We start from the raw sequence: 23,178 nt of genomic DNA on the forward strand, positions 1-23,178 counted from the left end.
GTATTCATGTGCGCTTTCTGACTAACATGCAATCAATAGGTTAACCTTAAACCTGTTTATCTATGTTGGTTGAATTTAATGCACAAATAAAACTATTATTGGCGATCACTTGAATTATAATCATATTAACCCTAAACAAGATTATTAATTATCTTATTAAGCGTGATTACAAGTACAAAATTCCCTTTAAACATGCATAAAATGCGTGATCAAGCAATAACAATAAATATCAAGCAACTTAATAATAATAATAATAATAATAATAATAATAATAATAATAATAATAATAATAATAATAATAATAATAATAATAATAATAATAATAATAATAATAATAATAATAATAATAATAATAATAATAATAATAATAATAATAATAATAATAATAATTTAATTAATCATGTTAAAGCATAATAATAGTAAGATCCTAGGCATGATACTAACAAGATTAATAACAAACCCTAGCATGTCACAAAACAATAAAAATCAAATATGTAGCCTTAACATGATACTAACATGCTATATTAGGAAAGAAAATAGGAAGCATCCTACTTTTAATCATACTTGATATTAGGAATTTATTCTTTACCCTAAACATGAAATTAAGAAAAAAATCCTAACATGATACTAGGAATCATAATAACAACCTAGACATGATTTCTACATCATAATATCAATAAATCAATTAAAGCACTTACTTGGATGCCTCGTACCTCTTTCTAATAACAAAATACACACGTTAGTAACTTCAAGGAAAATAATAAACAAACAATTAAATTAAATAATGGAAAGAGAGATTTGGGACCAAACCCTCAGAAATTAAGCCTTTCACGTCTAGGGCGAAGGCAACTTCGAATATGGCTAGGTGTATCTAAATCTAATGAACGCGGAATTTTGTATTTGAGAAAAGGCTAGTTTAGAAAAGAGAGAGAGAGAGAATAATCAAGAGAATCTTGATGAGAGTTGGTGAGTGAAAACGGAGTTTTTAACACGTTATTTATAGAGAAAATCAGCCAAAAAGATAAAACATCAAAAACAGAGTTCTGACGCAAAAGGCCAAGTTAGCGTCAAACGATGACCTTAGCGCCAGACGCTAAGGCTAGCGCCAGGCGCCAAGCGTAGCGTCAGGCGCTACAGCTGGCGTTTGGCACTGACTCAGAAATTCACGCGTTTTCTTAAAATCAGATAGAAATTGTCGTAAAGGAGGATAAAATCGTATTTTCCTCAAAAACGTTCTTTTATTCTGATTAAAACTCTAAAAAGTCAACAAAAGTCAATTTATCAATGCTAATTGAATTAGGAATGAAAAGAACTTTCTAAAAGAATCTAGAAGACTGAAACCATTCCTAATCGCATTAGGAATGATAAATCTATATTAGGCCCTCCCCTAGATCATTGGGCCGCATATAAGGCTCAAACTGGGCCCAGTTGAGTAATTTGGCCATAACTTCCTCAATATTCATCGGAATTGGGCTTATAATATATCGTTGGAAAACTCTTTTCAAGCCCCATCCAACTACACTACTATTGGACCCATATCATGGACCAAAAAAACTGGATTGGCTATTTTCTTAAAATAGGTTTTCAAAAACAGAGAGAAGAGAAAAAAAATTAAAACTATCCGCAACACTAAACTTTCCTCACTTTCACTTCATTCGATTATGATTCGACGTGAAAGGTACTCATCACTAGGTTTGGTTTTGGGGAGACACAAATGGGTGTCTACACCCCTCAACATGTGTTCACCATACTTTATGTTTCATTTAACCAGACCTGACCCTTAGCCGATGCGGCCTGCACAACAGCTCAGGGACCAAATATTTCTTAGGGCCTCAAATTAATACAATATACACAAATTGTTGTAAACTAAATCTAGTATAATTGTTGTGTCTCAGCGATAAATGACTAAATGTGAAGAAGTTTGCTCAAGTTGGTACATGGTTCAATTCCCATTGATTTATTTTTTCAATTTTAGGTTTATATATATATATATATATTTTTTTTCTTTTCTTTTCTTTCACTTGTTTTGTGTTTGGATTTATAGGTTGTTTTCATGGGAATCAGACCCTTTTAGCGAGCATGAGCATAATGAGAAGGAGTTCCGTGTTTGATGACGAGAGTATGCTCGATTTTCTTGAATTTCGAGTCATATGGGTAAGGTAATCAAGGGGGTAAGTTAGGAAAAATAATGCTTTAATATGAACGAAATTTGTGCTTGGTGGGTTCATTATGGTGCACTCATTAATTTGGGATGTTGAACCCACTATCAAGGCGTTTTGAAACTGATATTAGTGGGTACAACGATCTCGGGATGATAAGGATGCATAGAGCCCATAGTCAAGTTCACCAAGAGAAAGAAGTAAGTTCTTTTTGGACGTCTAACTAAATTCTCCTTCGTTAGTTTTATTATATATAGTTTTTCTTCCTTTTTAGAGGGAGAATTAGACTAGAATTTGTTTAGATTGGATTTTTAGAGAAAGAAGTTCAAATTGGGAAACTTTTCTTCTTAGATTCTGAGAGAGAAACTTGGTGATTTTGATGATTGCTACTTCTAATCTTCTTCCTCTTTGATTTTGATAAAAGTTTTGTAAGAATTCTTTACTCTTTAATGCAATTTTAGTGTTTGATTGTTGATATTTGGTTGAATTTCTAGTTGATTGTTTGATTTGATTTTTGATAGTTTGAATATAATTTGAATACAATGTTGATGATGAAATTGGTGATGAGTTTAGTTTTGCTATTCAATTTTGCAATGTGTAGTGAGTAGATTGCTTGATACGGATGTGGTGAAGCATGTATAAGTGATAATTCATAGCTAATTGGGGGATTTTGATTGATTGATATTGTGATTAAATTGGTTGGTATAATTTGTGCATGTGTTTGATGTCTTGAAGAGTGATCAACCTTGACTATCAAGCTAGGTTTCATTGTAGTTTTCATTGATACGACACATTGATTTGGAAGCTACTCTTATCGATTGAACTTGTCTTGTGATTTTCCTTTGGTAGTCACTCGTAGAGACCACTAGTTTGACCCTTGGAAACAGCTTTACAAATGATTTTGATTGCATTTGCTACCTTCCCTCGCATTATTCAATTGATTGATTTCTTATCCAATTAGCATGATTGTCGTGAATGCATGTGGATCCTAATTCCCTAATATCCTTGATATCGTTCTTCATATTCATTTAGTAGCGTTGATTAGTTTGTTTAGACGAAACCGTTTACCTAAACTTCGGAATAGCTCAACTTGAGACCATTTCTTATACCTCATTCCCTTGGGTTTGACCCGGACTTACCCCTATACTAGGGTTACGTTTGGTTATAAATTTGGTTAGATCGGGGGGATTTTAGAACTTAACGACCTAAGATTTCCCTCCAGTCAAAACGGAGTTGTTGCCGGGGATTGGCATGGTTATTTGCTATAGTTGATTCAGTCTATTCTATCTTACTTGAAAATGCAAAAAGATTTTCTTTCTTTTAGGCTACATTTGTATCCGTGCTACTAACCTTTTCTTTGAGATTGTATGCGTAGATCTTATGTTCATTCTCTATTGCCTTTCGATTTGGAAATTAAAAGGACAATTACAAAGTTCAGAGTTGCTAGACGTTCTCCAAGGCAAGAAGAAGAGCAAACATGAAACTAATTCACAAGTTGCTTTCAATTAGTTAAACTAATTTCTCCTTACTTGTGATAAGTTATATCAATTTAAGATTGAATCTCTCTAAAATTTACAATTACATTTATACATAGATTTTCATATCTCTAAAAAAACTTGGGAATAAATGAATAATTGATAAACAATAGTCTCAAAACTCCCAATATGTACTTGGACAAATCTTCAATATATATACTACCTCCGTTTATTATTATGTGCAACTTTTGCCATTTCGGGATGATCTCTATTAAGTGCAACTTTCTGTTTCCATTCTATTTATAGTACTCAAAAAAACCAATGAAATTACCCTTTTACCCTTACTTAACAAATCTGATTTTTTTTTTATTTACCTTTTACCTTTAGAACTCTTAATTAACCCAAACCTAAATTGATTCAATTAATCTAATGATTCCCTCCCTTTATCTACCTAAATCTCCTCCAACTACTCTAATTCAATTCATTTCCCAACCACCCAAAATTAATTGCAATGGTTGGGGTTCTTTATTTGTTCTTGACTGCTCTTCAGAAGAACCCTAGTTCTTCGTTTTCCTCTTTCTCTCTCCCGTTAAAACCCATGTAACTCCATTCTCTCTCTCCAGATTCGATTTTCAAAACCCAAATCACTAAAAATCGGAGTCCCCTTTCACCATGGTTAACCTTTCTCCACTCCATGACGCTTACATGGCCATTGATGACATCAGGGAGGGTAACTTGATCCTCTCCCTGATTCAATCGATTGATACCCACTCTCCGTTTCCTCATCAATTTTATGAGTCAGGTGAAGCAGGGCCCTACTGTTCGTTCACCACATACAAGGCTTTGGGCCAGGTTCTTGAAAGTATGGAGGACGATAAATGCGTGACTAGGGCTGAAGGCCAAGGGGAGTCCCGAGGGAAGAAATCGCTCGATTTCAGTGGTGTTAATGTAGACTCGGTCCCTGAGTTCGGTGAGGGGAGCTCTGTACCTACTAAGAAGCCCAGATCTAAGAAGGCTAGGCCTCCAACTAAGATCCGGGCTAAGAGGAAGGTTGCACTGGTGGTTCTTCGACGTATGTAGGGCTTCCCAGATCATGAGGTGATTGTTGTTTCCTCTGATGATGAGGCTAAGAAGGAAGGTTCATAACCTCCTTCGAAAAAGGATGGGAATGCTAGGTCTGGGGTCCCTCCAGTTGAAGTGGCTGAAATTGAAGGCTCTTCTGTCAAACACTATGTGAGGCAGATGAACCCAAGGGTTCAACCCTCTGAGTGACTTCTTACGTAACGAACCCTAACCCTTTACTCTTTTAATTTTAATCTTTGAGTTCCTTATCAGTGATTTTGAGGCATGTTAAGTTGTTTAATTTTGTTGATCCTTGGTTTTTTTCGAGTTACTGGGTGATTTGTGAATGATTTGTCTTGTTGGATTATTTGGGTTAGCCTTGTTTGATTGTTGGTTGTGTTATTGGTTTGATGTTAGCATGTTGTGTTGGTTACATCTGTATGATTGTTGGTTGTGTTGATGGTTTCAGAGGGCATGATGTCTTGGTTGCCTTGTTGCATTATGATAATTGTTGGCTTGTTGCATTTTGATTGACTATTGGTATGTTGGTTGATGTTGGGTGATTGGCTTAGTAGTGCTGTGATGGGTCTTTCATTTGGTACAATTGTGTTGGGTGTTTCATTTAGTACTGTTGTGTTGGGTGTTTGGATTGGTACTGGAGTCCTAGGTGTTTGCCTTGGTATTGGTGTGTTGGGTGTTTGGCTATATGGTTAATGATGGATTGATGGTGCACCCTTTAAGCTGTATCAATTGTGTGTATTGTTTGATGGCAGCATATGGGAGTTTGAATGATGAATGATGAGACTAATATGTGTTATGTCTTGTTGACATTATCTCCTGTTTGTCCTACTGTTCTCAATGATCATTTAAATAGAGAACAATTCCAGTCCCTTGACATTTTGTGAAATTATTCATTTAGGAGTCCCTTTTTTTACAAGTATTGACCTTGCATACATTGAGTCCCCCTATTTTTTTTTTTTTTTTTTTAATGTTGACTCCAAATGATGAAGGGACTCCATTGAATTACATTACTCACAAGGGCTTTGCTCCAACAATCCCCTTCAAGGGGTTGTTGTTGAGGTAACCTTGTGTTGAGGTGTTGTATTAAAAAAAACATGCACTCTTCTGATGGTTTTAACAACAACAACTTTATAAAAAAATTTCATTCCATTTCATTCAAAATATGGCTTAAAGAACAACCTACCTTGTTGATACTAAGATACATTTGATTGCCTGTAATGTAAGAAGCATCCTAATAAACAAAATACACCTAATCACCATAGGCTTTTCACTTGATACAATAAAAAAACAAAATAGAGAGATCAAAGAAACAATTACTACTAAGTGGTTATGTGTGGCAGTCAATTTTGTTGTTCTGATAACACTTGGAATTTTCTTTAGTCTGCATCCACCTCCATGTCTTCCTCTACATCATGATTGCCTTGAGTTGCTGGCCTAAACATAGTGTTTAGGTAATCAACAACCCCCAACACAACTGCATTGTGTACCTTAACCTGATCTGGCAGAGTGCCAAGATTTTCCAGCTTCTTTTTGTTCATATGTGGAATTTTGTACTTGTTCCCTCCCTGGTCCCTTAGAATTTTAATCATGCATCTTTGCAATGTAACTCATATGTACTTGTTCACTTTTGGCTTGAATGTGTCATATGACTCAATGACCTTTGCAACAAGCTCATCTAGGTTTTTAGGGAAAGATTGATATTGTAAAGATTGAATTGACCTAAACAAACCTAAATCCAACACATCCAAATCAGGGGACTGAGGGGGTTGAAATACAAATTGAATATTGAACCCATTTGCTGTTGTTGCTGCTATGAACTCCTCATCTCTTGGTATTTGATGAGGCCTTACATTGTCCCATGACCACCACATTTTTGGGTAAACAATCTGGACACTTAGAAATAATTGCTTGTATGACCTTGTTTAGCAACATATCTCTGGTCACTTCTCTGTTGACATTCTGTAATGCCTTTGTTACCATTGTGCCTGTTGCCCTGTTCTTGCTTGACTTCTTAGCTCTCTCTTTGTATGTGAACGGAAATGCTCCATACTTTCCATCATGTAGAAGTCCCCCATTTGTGTCATACAGTGGCTTGCCAATGACTGCCATGAACATAGCCTTAAGCGTGAATCTTCTTGAGTGTACGTTGTGCCATGTATGGGTCCTCTTCACTTGGTAGAAGATAAAATATTCTCTTATCAGAGTTCAGGTAGAATCATTTCTCATCTATGTTTATTTGTTGATGCATGTCAGCAAATGTGGGGTCCTCATTGTTTGTAACTGGGTGTATATGTAACGGAACCCATTTCAATCTTGCCACTTTGTGATTTGAGCTCAATGCAGGCTTGTTACTTACTGTGTGTGTCCTAATCCTTCCCTTTTTCTTCAAGTTGTGTAGTGCCACATGTGAAATCTTTAATGCAGCAGCATAACTTCTCTCAGTCTGCCTTAGATGTAGGGGGACTGACTGAAGGAATTCATCTGTGAATACCCTTGGCTTTGGACCAATTCTGCCTATTTTCTTGGTCCTGACATCAATCAAATTCCCATTTGCCACCTGTTTTGTTATGTCAGTGAATATTATTGTGATTGTGGACTTGTGAACCTTGAATTGCACTGCCAATTGATTCTTGTAACCCCTTGGCAAATTCCCATCTTGCATTTTAATTAACATGGCATCAACAATCTCCCTTTTTTTATGCATTGTTATTGTTTTCTGTTGATCACTTCACTGCCAACTTGAGTAGTGTTATGCTTGTCTTCGTTGTTGCTGTTGTTGCTGCTGTTGTTGTTGTTGTGTTTCAGTTTCTCCATCTTCTTCTTCTTGTTGTCTGTTTTTGTTTTCAAAATCATATTCCTCAATGTCTTCATCTTGCCTTTCTTCTTCCTCATCAAAATACAGTTCAGCTATTTCATCCTCTGTGTGATGAAGGTTTTTGAGGAGATGAAGCTGCCCTATGCTGTTTTTGTGTAGATAGACCAGAAGCAATGCTATGAATGATGATGAAGCTGGTAGTTTAGCACTAATTGTAGTTAGAGGTAATTTTTTTGTCTAAACATGGACTAATTGGGGTACTTAGTGCTAACCTTTTGTGTTTGACAAAACAATTTCAAAATTTGAATATTCTCATGGTTGTAAGGTTGAAACATTTATTGCTTTTGTGAACATGGGGGCTGATATTTATAGCCCTCATAAATGGTGAATGTGAAACTTAAATGAATGTTGAAAAATTGAATGCTTGCCTTTTTTTTAATTTTCAGTTAGAGGGAAATGAAATTTCCTCTAAATTTCAACCCATTCGAATTTGGGTGGCTGGGGCTTGGGCAAATTTGGGTGAAAATGTAGAAGGAAAACTTTTCCCTCTTTCTTTGAATTCCCCACCAAAATACAAGTGTGTGTGTGTGGGGGGGGGGGGGAATTAACTTAACAATTACCCTTGTAATCTATGCTCTCATTTTTTGTCTAGGTAACTGAAATGTGCTTCAAAGTTGCACTTAATAATAAACGAAGGTAGCATACTAATTTGATGCCCGTGCGATACCCGGGTTGTTTATTTAATTTTAATTTTTTTTTTATCAATGTATCAAGTTTTTAAAATGTATCATTGATACAAAATTAGTAAGGAATTGATGTGGTTTTATAACAATTCTTAACCTGTACCCTCAAGTGACTCAACCCGAAATAATCTATAACCCGACTTGATTGGCAGGTTTACATACAATAATAAAATCATATTAGATTGTGAAGTATTTTATTTCAATCAATTAGAGTATACTATAAATGAATGTTGCACGTTTTGAATTATTTCCTTCACTCCAAAAATAAAAAAAAAAATTATGATATAAAAGTAAATCTATATGATAAAGTATTTAATTATTGTCTACGTAGCGCGACTTTAGTGAAAAGTTGAAACGTTAAGTGTCACTGACTTGCGGTTTGACTAAACTTACTATTTATTTTGTACTTGTGAACTATTGTTATTTTTATAGGAAATAAAACTTTTATCCTATAAATCTATCCAAATTTTATTGAAAATAAAAATCTAAACTAACTCTTTTTTTTTTATCTAATATATCCAAATAAATCTTACGTGTCATACTACTATTTAAGTGTTGCCTACATGGCGCAACACTTGGCGAAAAGTTGAAACGCCAAGTGTCGTTGTTTCGTGACCTGGCTAAAAGTTTAACTTTATATATTAATTAGATGAAGCCCGTGCGATGCACGGCTTGTTTGAATTTTTTAAAAATATATATATATATATATGTGCTAAAATTTGTTATATATTTAGATAAAACTTCTGGTATCAAAAGATAATATTTTATATTTAATTAATTTAAACTGGAAAATCTCATTCGCCAATTTTGGTTACGTGTCATTTAAATTATTTAATTCTAAAATAATTTAATAATCTCGTATTTAATTGGCTACCACTAAAATTTATTATTCTATGTGCTGAAAAAATTAAAACCTACGTGGCTCTCTAAGAACTCGGGAAAAAAATCTCATATATGTATATATATATATATATATATAGGGGAGGGATCCGGTGAGAATAGGTCCATATGTGAGAATTCATACTTATATGAGAACTGATTTAAAATTTAGAACATGTGAGTAAAACTTTAGAACATGTGAGTAAAAATTTAGAACATGCGAGTTAAAATTTAGAACATGTGACTCAAATTAAAATTCTGAACATATGAGTAATAAATTAGAACATTTGTGTGAGTAATATGTTTAGAACATCTGATTTTAGAATTAGAACAAGTGGGTAAAAATTTAAAAAATTTGCTTTATGAAATTTTAAACATATGAGTAAAATTTAGAACATCTGACTTAAGATTATGAACATGTGAATAAAAATTTAGAACAAACTGATATAGAATATAGAAAGTGTGAGTAAAGAATTTAGAACATACGTGTAAAAAAAATAGAACATACGTTTTAAAATCTGGAACATATAATTAAAAATCTTAGAACACACGTTTTAAAATTTAGAACATATAAGTTAAAATTTTGGAACAAGTTATTTAAAATTTATGACATCAAACTTAACTAATTTATGGTTTAGAACATGTGAGTACTAAATTAGAACATTTGATTTAATTTAGAACACCTAAGGAAAAGTTTAGAACATCAGATTTAAAATTTAGAACATACGAGTAAAAATTTAGAACATAAAGAGTGTTCTCACATATGAAAAATTCTCACATAAGAAAAATTCTCACAAGAGCCTTCCCCTATATATATATAAAAATTGAGATCATGTGAGAACCAAGGTAAATAATAAGAACTAGGAACTAATCTCAGCCATTGATCGCACTCCATCTAATGGCTCATATTGCACCCGCTCTCATTAATGGCATTCTCGTAATTTCGCTGTTTTCAAACTTTTTTCCAGTTTTTTTAACTTTTAAGACAATTTCATTTACTTTAAGACTGATTTCATTTACTTTTACTAAATTTTCATTTACTTTTGAGAAATAAAACTGGAAACTACTTCATAAAGTTAAAATATTTCAAAAATGCCATTAATGACACGGGAAGCATGTGAGCCATCCGATTAACATGATATAAGGGCGTAGATTAGTTCTTAATTCTTATTTTAGCCTCGGTTCTCATTATATATATATATATATATATATATATATATATATATATATATATATATATATATATATATATATATATATATATATATATATATATATATATATATATTAGATCATATGATATATTAAACACAAATAAAATATTGCGTGCATGTGCATTGCACGAGCTAAATACTAGTTAATATCAAATATTAAGATAAAAACTAAAACTTAATTGCAAAAATCCAAAATGGGCAAAATCTAATGCTTGAACAATGAAATTAAGTAGAGAATATTTTAAAGCTTAAACTAAAAATTTGGAGTTTATGTGTATATAATATATATATACATATAAAGCTTAGAAATTAAGTAGAGAATATTTTAAAGCTTAAACTAAAAATAAAATAAAAATAAAATTAAAAAAAAAAGCTTAGAAATTTAGAATCAAGTAATTTGGGTTTGATGTTATCCCTAAAAATTACAAAAAGAGAAAACTAAGCTGTGTAACCTTGGAGGCTAGGTACAAGGGCCATGCTTGGCAAAGTGCGATGCAATGTTAGCACTATTTAAGAAACATGTTTGGTTAAGTGTGGTGCAACACCATCACTAAGGGATGTGCTTGGCTAAGTGGTGCAACACTAAGAGGCGTGTTTTCACAGTTATGGCCTTGGTGTATCCTATCAACACAAGTTAAGCGTCAAATTAGGATGCCGAGTGGGGCTTGTCGTGTGGTGCATGATGTGTGGCTACTTAGTGAGTTGTGGAGATATCTAGGGGCAGCAGGTGAGTAGATAGGGCATCAACCACTCTATCATTGCATCTCTTGCAAGGCAAAACCAAATTCGAGTAACTAAAGGAGTCAAATCAACATCTAGATCTTGCCACTTTTGCAACGCTTAAATCTAACTACCAATCCTTTCCACACCATTGTGGCCACAAATATTCCATTACTTATCACACAAGACATAGACAAAAGGAATAACCAAATATACAGTTCTCTCACTAATTAAAATGTACTCCGTATTGAAAATGTGTCAATTGCATAATAAGAGTAAAAATGGGGTTCTACTTCTACATAAATACCACTCCACAATAACACTAGGTCGAATTGGATACAAAGGAGTGAAGGACATACAGTTAGCCAATGAAACATATGAGGAAAAAGTCTCACAATTACATTCAGATTGAAATCTCATATCCTTAAAGCACGTGACTCGCATCAATCACATGCCTCTATTGTAAACTAAAATATTGAACCAAACAACAAGTTTACTTGAAAAGACAAGAAACACTAGTCATACTCTAATTCATCAGGCGTTATTGGTCTTTTAAGAGGAATAACGGATTTTTTGTCAACATCCCTTGATAATGCTTTCCTCATATCTGAAAATAAATTACCAAGAAATATAAGTGTTAGATAATGTTGTAACAGCTTAACAAATTTATGCAAATGCTCTCTTTCATAGAGATTCATAATTAAACAGTAAAGGAAATTACCTAATCCATCTTCTTCACCAGAATAATAGCGTAGAACTCGTCTATACACCACATATCCAAGCTGAGACACATGGACAAACAGTATTATATTGAGCATAATCAAATGTAACCATTTATACAGAATGCACATACTTTTCATTTCAAAAATTGAAAGAGAAAAAAAGAAAAAGTGGGGGAATGTTACTAGCCTCAAGATGATTACTAATCCATTTTTCTAATCTCCATCTCATTTTTTATTAGCATATCTGATGCACTTATCTTTTTGTTGGCATATCATTTTCTTTCGCTTAATAATTTTTTTGTAAAGGGACAAACAGTATTATATTGAGCATAATCAAATGTAACCATTTATACAGAATGCACATACTTTTCATTTCAAAAATTGAAAGAGAAAAAAAGAAAAAGTGGGGGAATGTTACTAGCCTCAAGATGATTACTAATCCATTTTTCTAATCTCCATCTCATTTTTTATTAGCATATCTGATGCACTTATCTTTTTGTTGGCATATCATTTTCTTTCGCTTAATAATTTTTTTGTAAAGGGACAAAAGGGTTAAATCCTCCCCAGCATGGATGAGGTTTTAAAGCCAAGAGAGCACCACTGTTCTTTTCAAAACTAATATGCATACAAAAAAGTCACTTGACCGATGAAATAAGGCTGATAACTTCAACCAGGCCTTCAAAGATCTAACACTAAGGTAATGGTTCACATCATTTACATGAGTTCAAAGAAAACCTCTATGGTTTCGTGCTTCTTGCCTCTGGCAAATTTTAAAGTTGATTTCAGGAGATTCTGAACTCCGCCAGTGGGTTTCCCGCTGCCAGTCCCAAGCCTGGATAAAGGAGGAGGGTTACGGTAGGCCAGTGACAGCCAGTATAAAACTTCGTCACATCCCATGACATGAGCCAAACAGATATTTTCGTGGGGGCGTTCCCTACTCAGCGACGCGCTGCACTTCCTAGACCCGGGTGTAGTGATAAGTATGCAAGGGTTGCTAGGTCGTCGCCCAGAAGCGACGCGCCACATTGCCCGAGTGTGGTGTCAAATGAGCAAGGGCGTGCCATTGGGGCGTTCCCTACTGAGCGACGCGCTGCACTTCCCAGACCCGGGTGCAGTGATAAGTATGTAAGGGTTGCTAGGTCGTCGCCCAGAAGCGACGCGCCATATTGCCCAATTGTGGTGTCAAATAATCAAGGACTTGGAGTTGGGATCAGGAGGGAGCGTGGGAGAAAAGAATTTAGTTTGCGGATTGGTTCTTGGAATGTGGGGTCTCTTACGGGAAAATCAGCAGAATTGGTAGAAGTAATGAAAAGACGACGCGTGAACATCATGTGCCTCCAAGAGACAAGATGGACAGGAGAAGGAGCTCGAGGCTTGGTTTTGGGGTATAAGGTATGGTATGTTGGGCAAGAAACGAGCCACAGAACAAGGAATGGTGGAGCTAGGAACGGAGTTGGTGTGGTTCTCGATGAGAGGTTGGCAAAAGAGGTGATCGAGGTCTATCGGAAGAACGATAGGTTGATAAGGCTGAAGTTGCTATGTGGCAAGGAGATTGTGAATGTTATCAGTGCTTATGCTCCCCAAGTGGGTTTAGATGCAGAAGAGAAACGACAATTTTGGGAGGACCTAGACGAGGTGGTGCAGGGTGTCCACCACTCAGAGAAGTTATATATTGGAGGGGATCTAAATGGGCACGTTGGGGCGAGCCGAGATGGCTATGAGAGTGTCCATGGAGGCTTTGGGTATGGGCAGAGGGACGCCGGTGGTGAAGCTATTATGGATTTTGCCCAATCATATGATTTAATTTTGGCTAATACTTGGTTTAAGAAGAGGGATTCACACTTGATAACTTTTCGGAATGGAGCAAATGCAACTCAAATAGACTTCCTGCTCACAAGGAGCATAGATAGACAAAGTTGCATAAACTGTAAGGTTATCCCAGGGGAGAGTGTGGTCACCCAACACCGGCTATTGGTAATGACTATTCGTCTGAAAGAGAAGGCGAAGAAAAAAGTTAGACAAGAAGAACCAAGGATAAGATGGTGGACCCTAAGGGATGCAAAAGCTAAGGTTTTTACAGAAAAGGTAATTGAAGAAGCGGATTGGGATGGAGAGGTGGATCCGGACATGACCTGGTTACGAATGAAGAACTGTTTCCTAAGAGTGGCCAAAGAGGTCTTAGGGGAAGTAAGGGGAAGAACTTCGGTACAGAGAGATACTTCGTGGTGGAATGAAGAGGTGAAAGCAGTAATTAAGCAAAAAAGGGAATGCTATCAAGCCTTAGGAAAATGTAGGAGTGATGAAACCTTTGCAGCGTATAAGGAGGCTAAGAGTAAGGCAAAGGCAGCTGTTCGCCAAGCAAAAGAAAAGGCATATCAGGAGGTTTATGAAAAGCTTGATTCCAAGGAGGGAGAAAGGATCATTTATAAGATGGCAAAGAGAAGACAAGAGGCAAGGAAGGATATTGGCATGGTGAAGTGTGTCAAAGATAAGAACCAAATGGTCCTAGTGCAAGAGGAGGGCATCAAGGACAGGTGGAAGGGGTACTTCGATGAATTATTTAATGGAAGTAATGGAGTTGTGATAGGAGATACCTCTATGAGTGATGAAGAAATCAACATGGAGTATGTGCGAAGGATTAGGAGAGTAGAGGTGGAGATTGCACTGAGGAAGATGAAACCTAAGAAGGCGGTTGGCCCTGATGGGGTACCGATAGAGGTGTGGAGGTGTTTGGGTAAGATTGGTATTGATTGGTTAACAAACCTTTTCAACAAGATATGGACGGCTACAAGGATCCCACAAGATTGGAGGAAGAGCACCTTGGTCCCGGTTTATAAAAACAAAGGAGACGCTCAAGATTGTTCTAACTATCGAGGAATTAAGCTTATGAGCCATACTATGAAGTTGTGGGAAAGGGTGATTGAACAAAGGTTGAGGGCATGCACAAGCATTTCAGATAACCAATTTGGTTTTATGCCTGGGAGATCTACTATGGAGGCAATCCATTTGATAAGACAAATGATGGAGTTTTATAGGGTAAAGAAGAAAGATCTTCATATGGTCTTTATTGATTTAGAGAAGGCATATGACAAGGTGCCAAGAGAGATACTTTGGTGGGCAATGTTGAAGAAAGGTATCCCACGAAGGTATGTAGACCTAGTTAAGGATATGTATCGGGATGTGTCAACAAATGTGAGGACATGCGGAGGGTTGACAAAAGATTTCCCTATTACAATCGGATTGCATCAAGGGTCTGCATTAAGCCCTTTTCTTTTTGCAACGTTTCTAGACGAATTAACTAGACCAATTGAAGATGAGGTTCCATGGTGTATGCTGTTCGCAGATGATATCGTTTTGGTGGATGAGACTAAGGATGGGGTTAATGTCAAGTTGGAGCAATGGAGGCAAAGGTTGGAATCTAGAGGGTTTAAGCTAAGTCGGAGTAAGACTGAATATTTGGTATGTCGTTTTGGCACTCAGAGGGGGACAAGCAATGAAGTGGTGAGTTTGGATGGAAAGGATTTGACCATGAGTGAATGTTTTAAGTACCTAGGGTCGATCATCCAGAAGAATGGTGACATTGATCAAGACGTGACCCACAGGATTAAGTCAGGGTGGCTTAAATGGAGAGCGGCCACGGGAGTGCTATGCGACCGCAGCATTCCCTTAAAGTTGAAGGGAAAATTCTACAGGACTGCCATAAGACCAGTGTTGCTCTATGGTACAGAATGTTGGGCTTCTAAGAAAGAGCATATTAAAAAGATGGAGGTTACGGAAATGCGCATGTTAAGGTGGATGTGTGGAAACACTTTAAGAGATAGAATCAGAAATGAGGTTATTCGCAAGAAAGTAGGTGTGGCGGGCATTGTAGATAAATTAAGGGAAAATCGTCTGCGTTGGTTTGGACATGTAAGACGGAGACCCGAGGGTGCACCGGTGCGAAGAGTGGAAGAGTGGGACCATGGAGGGATTAAACGAGGAAGAGGGAGACCAAAGATGACTTGGTTGGAAGGAGTGAGGAAGGATATGAAGTGCATGGATTTACGTGAGGATGAAGTTTTGGATCGTAAGGGATGGAGGAGAAAGATTTATGTTGATGACTACACGGAATAATCAAATTTGGTTCATGTTAGCCGACCCCACTTTTGGGATTAAGGCTTTGATTGATTGATTGATTGATTGATTGATTTCAGGAGATTCTGGGTCTAACAACTATTTCCGCCCAAGCATCAGGCTAGGCAGTGTGACTCTTAGCATCAGCTAGGCAGATGATAGTCACACAGGACCTTTATGAAGAATAATAAAGGGGGGCAAGGATTTTTCTATTCAACGATGAATAATTTAAAACGAATGAAAATAGAGGGAAAGCTGAAGTGGACTGCTATATACAAGGTATGTAGTACAGAGTAGATTGTGTTTACTCTGTGAGTCTCTGGTGGCTTTACATCTATTACTCTGTGAGTCTCTGGTGGCTATACACCTATTTAAAAAAGATGATGTATTCATAGCATAAAATCTATTATTCCGGTTGGAAGAGTGGGACCATGGAGGGGTTAAACGAGGGAGAGGAAGACCGAAATTGACTTGGTTGGAAGGAATTAGGAAGGATGTGAAGTATATGGATTCGCATGAAGATGAGGCATTGGATCAGAAGGGATAGAGGAGGAAGATTTTTGTCAATGACTACACAGAATAATCACTTTTGGTTCATGCAACCGACCCCACATGTGGGTTAAGGCTTTGATTGATTCCCCCTCTTATCCTCTTCCATACTTCTCATTATTTCTTCACACAGAAAGAATAGTTGAAAGAATTTGAATCTATCTAACTAAAGACTCGTTAAACTCATTCTGCAAGTCAAAAGTATTCTAACCATTTTGGAGCATGGAAATTAAGTTTGTAGTGCTCTACTCTAATCAGGTTTAATTTACCATTGCAAAATGTTTAATAGTAAATCTAGATTGTATCTTACTAACAGAATGAAACTTTAAACAACCGACAAATTCAAGCAAGGGAAAGAAATAATCTTGTTCAGGTTGCTTGAGTTTTCATAGAATTCTCAAATCCGTCTCACAATCACAATGCAAAAAAGCAAGCCACTACCATAGGTAATTAGTCAAAGTTCCAAGAAACCATCTTGTACAATGTACCAGAAGCTTGTGAATAATGTTTTAAAAGCTCAAGGAGTCAAGGCCCACTGAGGCAATAGGGGTATTAGAGCCTAGGCACAAACTAGAGGCATAAGGTGCAGCCAGTACGCCTACAACATGCATACTACACCTCTTCAAAAATGCTTCGACTCACGCACGCTTATCATCAGTTATCTAACAGGAAACTACTGCATAGCCATGTTTCCCACAGATTAGCATTCAGATCTTCTCTTTCAACTCATAATTTAAAACTGAATAAATGACCAGAGAAAACCAAACCAGCTCTAGTTTTGGTAAATACAACCCTCAATTAAAGATCTAGGGTTCATAACTGATGAGTCCACTCCCTTTTCTGAGGGTCCGACCCGGATTTTGTGTCCATCCAGATCGTGTCGTCTCGGCACCAGTACGGAGGGATGGTGGGCTGAGTCTGAGATCACATCTATAGGAACTTAATTTTAGTCATTATTTTCTATATCCATGGATTAAAAAACGGTGGTCTCCCCAACCAAGGATCCGCTAATGATGTTGAGTTGTAAGCTCCCTTATACTTATTTGACTGAGACCAAAAAAATTAGAAAATCTAGACCATGGAATCGTTAATGTAATCAATCATATGGTTTTGCCACTTGAAATATGACTTATCACATGAAAAAATGGTGGAGATCATGATTTAAGCTATTTCTTCTAGTTAACAGAGTAGTTGGGTACTTTGTCCTAATTCATACTAAAAATGCTTATATCCCTATGTTTGTTTGCGATTTCATGATCAAGTTGAGCGGTGTAGCCCTTGACTTAGGCCTATGTATCATTGAGTTTACCCTTTTCAGTCTTACAGTAGTTAATATTGATACCTTAGTATCAAAAACTCTTCAACAATTGAGCTTAGCTTATTTAAAAAATAGCGTTTGGTGGTTAATTCACTGCCTCACATGAGTTCGACAAGACTGACCCTTTCTTTTCCTAAGCTTTAAATATTGAGACAAAAAAAGGTTATAAATTGATAGGTTGGTAACACTCTATCCACCTCTGAAGTATACTAGTCTATTATAGAAATAATATTCTTTTTTTCATAACTACGGATATATCCTGGCCACATGCCTTTTATAAAAACGTTAAACAACAAAAGAAATCAGCCATATGATGGAGTAGGTTGAGGCATCACATCAATGCAAATGTTAAGCTGTAGAAAGAGGGCCAGTAGAACTAATTCATGACTAGTACAACAGAGAGAAGCATGAAATTGAACAAAGGCTCCATGTAAAGCATTTTAATTTTTAAACAGAAACCAGAACTAAACAAGTGCATAATGAAGTCAAGGATACTTACTTTTTCATACATCTTTATAGCTGGTACATTTGATGCCCGGACAAAAAGGTCAACAAAGTAAGCCTTATCACTGAGAAGCAAAACAAATCTTGTCAATAGGGGAAAATCTGAGCAATATCTGACTAGTTTTAACAGTTCTATACATCTGCTTGAAAAAAAAAAAAAAAAAAACACCATGGAACAGAACACACAAATACCCACAAACTATAACAAAACCATAAAGGCAAACTAAGTCTATGAATTGCTTGCTATGCTTGAGCTTCAAACAAATTATGGTTCAGTAGAACAAGAAGTGTACTATGCTCGACTGAGGAAAACTCAGTTTAGTAAAAAGCCATAATGCTTAAGGAAAGCAAACTCTAACAGCCCAACGATCGAGTTAGCTCAGCTTATTTGCACTTCATGATTATAACTCTGGGCTCATGTGCTTAACTGTGTACAGTATTATAGTCTCAAATAAAATTTCATTACCTTTCACTTGCACATTTTTAAAGGTTTATTACAAGATTGTGCTCTTAGCCTCTATGTTTGAAATACCCCTTCCATTAAGAAGAAAAAACGAGAAAATATGCACCAAAAGATTGTTTCAGTATACTTCAAGAATCAAGGTGCAGAAACAAAACATTATTAAATTATATGCAATGAGATAATAACAATCAGATTTAAACATGACTCATCAACTCATATATACAAAGACTAAAATTCCATGTATCCCATCCACTACTCCATCAGGTGTTAGATATTAAGTATGGCATCTTTCATTTGGTTTTACTCACCACATTGCCAAATATATGGCCATTGCAAAGAAAGCAAAATATATATTTTAGAAACACTGAAGTCACATGAATTCATCCAATTGATCCAAATGGTCTCTATGTATTATTAAAAAGATTTTTTTTTTCAGAGGACTAAAGCAGTAAAGCACTAAACTATAATCAATCCAATATCCATAAAGCACATTCCATGTAAAGAGTGGCTCAAGAAAAAGAATATTCCCTTATGGTATTAATGCCTCCACGCAGGATTTTGATGGCTTTCCAGAAGTTAATACTTACATAGTCTATTAATCAGCAAGATACTTACATTTTGTCACTGATGTCTTCCAGTAAATTCATCAACTTCTTAGCTAACTGTTGTCGGCGATACTCTGGTGCAACACTCACTGCAGTAACATGACCATGCCAAGACTCACCCTGGCCTTCAACTTTTCCCATAACTACAGCAATTAGGCAGAAGAAAGTTACAATAAAAATTAATTAAAAAAAAATCGTTACAGCATAAGAGGGTATAATTATTCACTTGCAAACAATTAATGACAGATGCCAAACCATCCAAGGAGGCAAGCAGCACAAGTATTGCAAGTCCATAAGTATATCCACCATCTTACAGCTAATAGTATCAGGAATAATTTAACCAGTGAAATATAATAAGTATCATAGAGCTTCTTTCTAGAGTATGGATAATGCAACTTTTTAGTTTCAAGATGGCATGTCGAAAGATTTCCATTATCAGGATGGACTTTGGCACATTAATAAAACAAACCAAACAAATATTAACTACGTGCAATCATTTTAAGTCAATTATAGTGCTGGCATCCACCACATGTCAATCCTCGTACTACGCAGAACCACAAAATGATGAAATGCATGAGATTAAAGAGAAAACAACCTAACTTCATTGACTGCTCACTACACCTTGAAGTAATTGTCACATTGCCCCAGATCACTATTCAGATTTTCACATGTTTTGACAAAAATATTTCTAAAACCTTCTATTATAGTTATAGTTTGTGTCTCTTCTTCCCTTTCTTCATTATTCATAAGTATAGAATCCAAGACAGACCAATTTACATTTCAGGAATTATGACAGCTTATTTAGACATCCATGACTATTATATTAAAAGAAGCAATTATTATACTATCTTTAATTCACACTCATGCTTAATTTGGTATAATTTTGGGTGTTTGTTATGGCCTTGTTTGCAAAAATGGCTTATAACTAATTAGTTCTGTTGATTTCTGGCTTTAAGCTTATTAATGCTAATTAATTTTTTTTTTTTTTTTTTTAAAAAGGCCTACAATTAGCAGGATAAGAGCCCTTTCATAAGTCAAAAGCGTAGTATAGTAGATTTTCTGGTCTCCTTTCAATCAAAAATTGAACAAAGTGGTCATATTCACATATTAACAATGTGAACAACTATTTTTTCCCAAATATCTTTAAAGTATCTAATATTTCCAAACATCTCAAAAAAAAACAGCTAATACTATAAACTACTAACTAGTGAATCAGCCGACAAATAATTTTCATAAGAGGCCTTTACTAATCAATTACTTTGCCGTATTCATACTCAAAATCCAAGAAGGGAGAAGAGAAATGTTATAACCATAGAAGAGAACACATATGCAAGAATTATAAGTACTCGATTTTTGTTCTCTTTTTCAAGAAGCATTCTAAGAGGATCCAAGGAAAACCAACCTAAAACTGATTGTGATTTCCATTTTAAAAAAGCCATCAATGACCAACCAAGTATGTCATTATAAAATGGCCACGAGAGAATGGCAAACGGTGATCAAAGTACACGCAATCATGAACATCAAGAAGTACAAACCAATGCATCTATAGGAGAGGTATAGATGGAAAACATACTGTAACCCATAATTCGATTGCCAGGGCCTTCAGCAACATGGAAATAATCCGGCCATCTCGCCAAGTAGGTCATGTAAAATGACATGTTGAACTGCTCAAAGTCGCGAAATTGCCACATAAATGAATATCTGTCAATGTCTCAGTACCACAGAATTAGGTGTGCTAAATAAGCTCAGAATGAATTTACTTACAGTTTCAGTGAGATGATCCAGATTTACAGAAGCAAAGCGAAGAAGATCATTGCAACAAAATTTACGAATGGTTGTCATTATACTACAAGAAACTTCTGTAAACAAGAAGAAAACCAAAATAAAGGCAGATTAATATTACCCAAATGATTGAAAATATACAGATATACCAGAAATCAAACCAGAAAGGTGGAAACTAGAATCAATTTGAGAAAAATCCACTAAAAATATAGGGTACATAAGATGAATGAGAATTAGGGTTTACAAAAAGAATTGCCCAGAAAACGAAGCATCTAATTGCAATGAATTTAGGGGAATATCATCAATTACATATATAATCAAGTTAGGGGAATAATAAGAAGTAAATGGAAAATTGATGAAAATGGGTGCATTGAAAAACCTGAGGATTGATAAAAATGAGAAAACTTGCGCAATTTGACAAGAAAAGAGGGCGAAGATGAGCAAGAGGGTTCGTCAATGTCGCCGGAAAAAATGTGGCGGTGAGCAGCCGAAGACGAGTAAGATATATCAAAATGCGAACAAACTAATGCAAATAGCAAATTTTCATAGTAATTATTTTTTTGGAAAATGCTATACATAGCCCTTGGGTTATATATAAGCATTAAATTTACACTTGAAAATCGTAAAAAGTTAAGAAATCATCAAAATATAAACACTAATTACACTAATTTAAGCGTGTTTTTGTCATAAATTCCTAATTTTATATAATTTTCAAGAATGTATTTAATGCTTATATATAGCCCTTAGGGCTACATATAGCATTACCCTTATTATTTTTTCTCCCTCAAAAAAAGGCGTCTTGTCAATTACTACTAGTAATTGTAAAAATAAAAGTTTTTAATTACTACCTTTAAAGTAATGTTGCTAATTACTACCTAGTGTGTGAGAGAGGAAAAAAAAAAGTTAAGTGTAAGGGCAAAGCAGTGGCTTCTGAGAGTGCATTTTAAGCATGGGTGAACAGTTGAAAGTGCATACTGAAATTAGATTAAAGGAGGAAAATTTACGACAATAGAAGTTGAAACCTGATAAGGAAAAAGGAAAAGAGAAAACAAAAACATGTTGAATTACCAGAGAGTGAGGGATAGCTCCAGTAGTTAGACCTTCCCTCCCGGTTCCGCCTTGGTTGACATCTGCCTTCAAGCTCTCTTCAAGATTTTAGTTGATTTAGGTTGCCAACTACTCTAAATCCTGACGAGTGACTACATGAGGGCTAGTCACCTCACCGACGGGCTCGCTTCGAGCTTGGGGTATAATCTCCTCGACTACATGATTATGCCGAGCCGAGAGAACCGGAGCTTGTCTAGTAGCATCTTTATATCGGGGACGCCTAGTGTTCACCATAGCTTTTTGTTTGCAACCCCACAAACGGTGCCACCTATTTCTTGAAACATAATGCTCCTGATAATGGTAGGGTAACAAGAGGTCCTAGAGTCTAAAACCTATTGTCCAAAAGTTCTTAGAAAAGTCCCAGAGCTCTGCCTTCCAAGAACGTCTAAAGACTCGGCCTGCAAGAAAGAGAAGGTTAGCTGCCCCGGGGGTATGACCCGAGAAAGCCCCTCGGATGCTTAAGTCAGCGAATTGTACTTTCGAGTGAGAGAAAGTAGAGAGAGAGTGTGTAGTTTTAGATGGAGAAAGTAGATACCAAATGAGAGATAATTAGAAAAAGTTACCATCGTTAATCCTTTGAGAGATTCTTAAAGATGTACTTTCAAGTGGCAAAGTTGTACTTTGGTGGACATGTTAGGGGTAAACTTGTAATTTATGATGACTAATGATGGGCTGGGTCATGGAGGGGTATTTTCGTCATTTCTGATACATTGGACTTTGGACATGGACTAGGCCCGACCAAACAGATATTATACAATGCTGAAACTTATTATTTTAGTTGTAATCTAAACTTGGGTAATCCTTATTAACCCCAGTCACAAGTCAGAACTTATATGAACTTATTTTTCCTTAATATTTAGGATGAACAAAAACATGGGTTAAATATAACCAAAGTTGCCCTTAATTTCACTGAAATTATATCTTATT

General features: G+C 35.8%; 1 protein-coding gene across 1 annotated transcript; it reads right to left on the reverse strand.

Annotated features, from left to right (window-relative positions):
- Positions 1-11,280: 11,280 nt before the first annotated feature.
- On the reverse strand, positions 11,281-21,681 carry LOC145611710 (N-terminal acetyltransferase B complex catalytic subunit NAA20). Its single transcript, XM_081667065.1, has 7 exons — positions 21,524-21,681; positions 21,127-21,221; positions 20,936-21,026; positions 19,373-19,505; positions 18,290-18,359; positions 11,810-11,870; positions 11,281-11,695 (listed from the first exon to the last, which is right to left on the reverse strand). Exons 2-7 carry the CDS (start codon positions 21,202-21,204, stop codon positions 11,604-11,606), a joined length of 525 nt encoding a protein of 174 aa, XP_081523191.1. The 5' UTR covers positions 21,205-21,221; positions 21,524-21,681; the 3' UTR covers positions 11,281-11,603.
- Between the last annotated feature and the right edge of the window lie 1,497 nt (positions 21,682-23,178).

The sequence above is a fragment of the Chenopodium album genome, chromosome 3, assembly GCF_948465745.1.
Source record: "Chenopodium album chromosome 3, dcCheAlbu1.1, whole genome shotgun sequence".
Taxonomy (NCBI): domain Eukaryota; kingdom Viridiplantae; phylum Streptophyta; class Magnoliopsida; order Caryophyllales; family Amaranthaceae; genus Chenopodium; species Chenopodium album.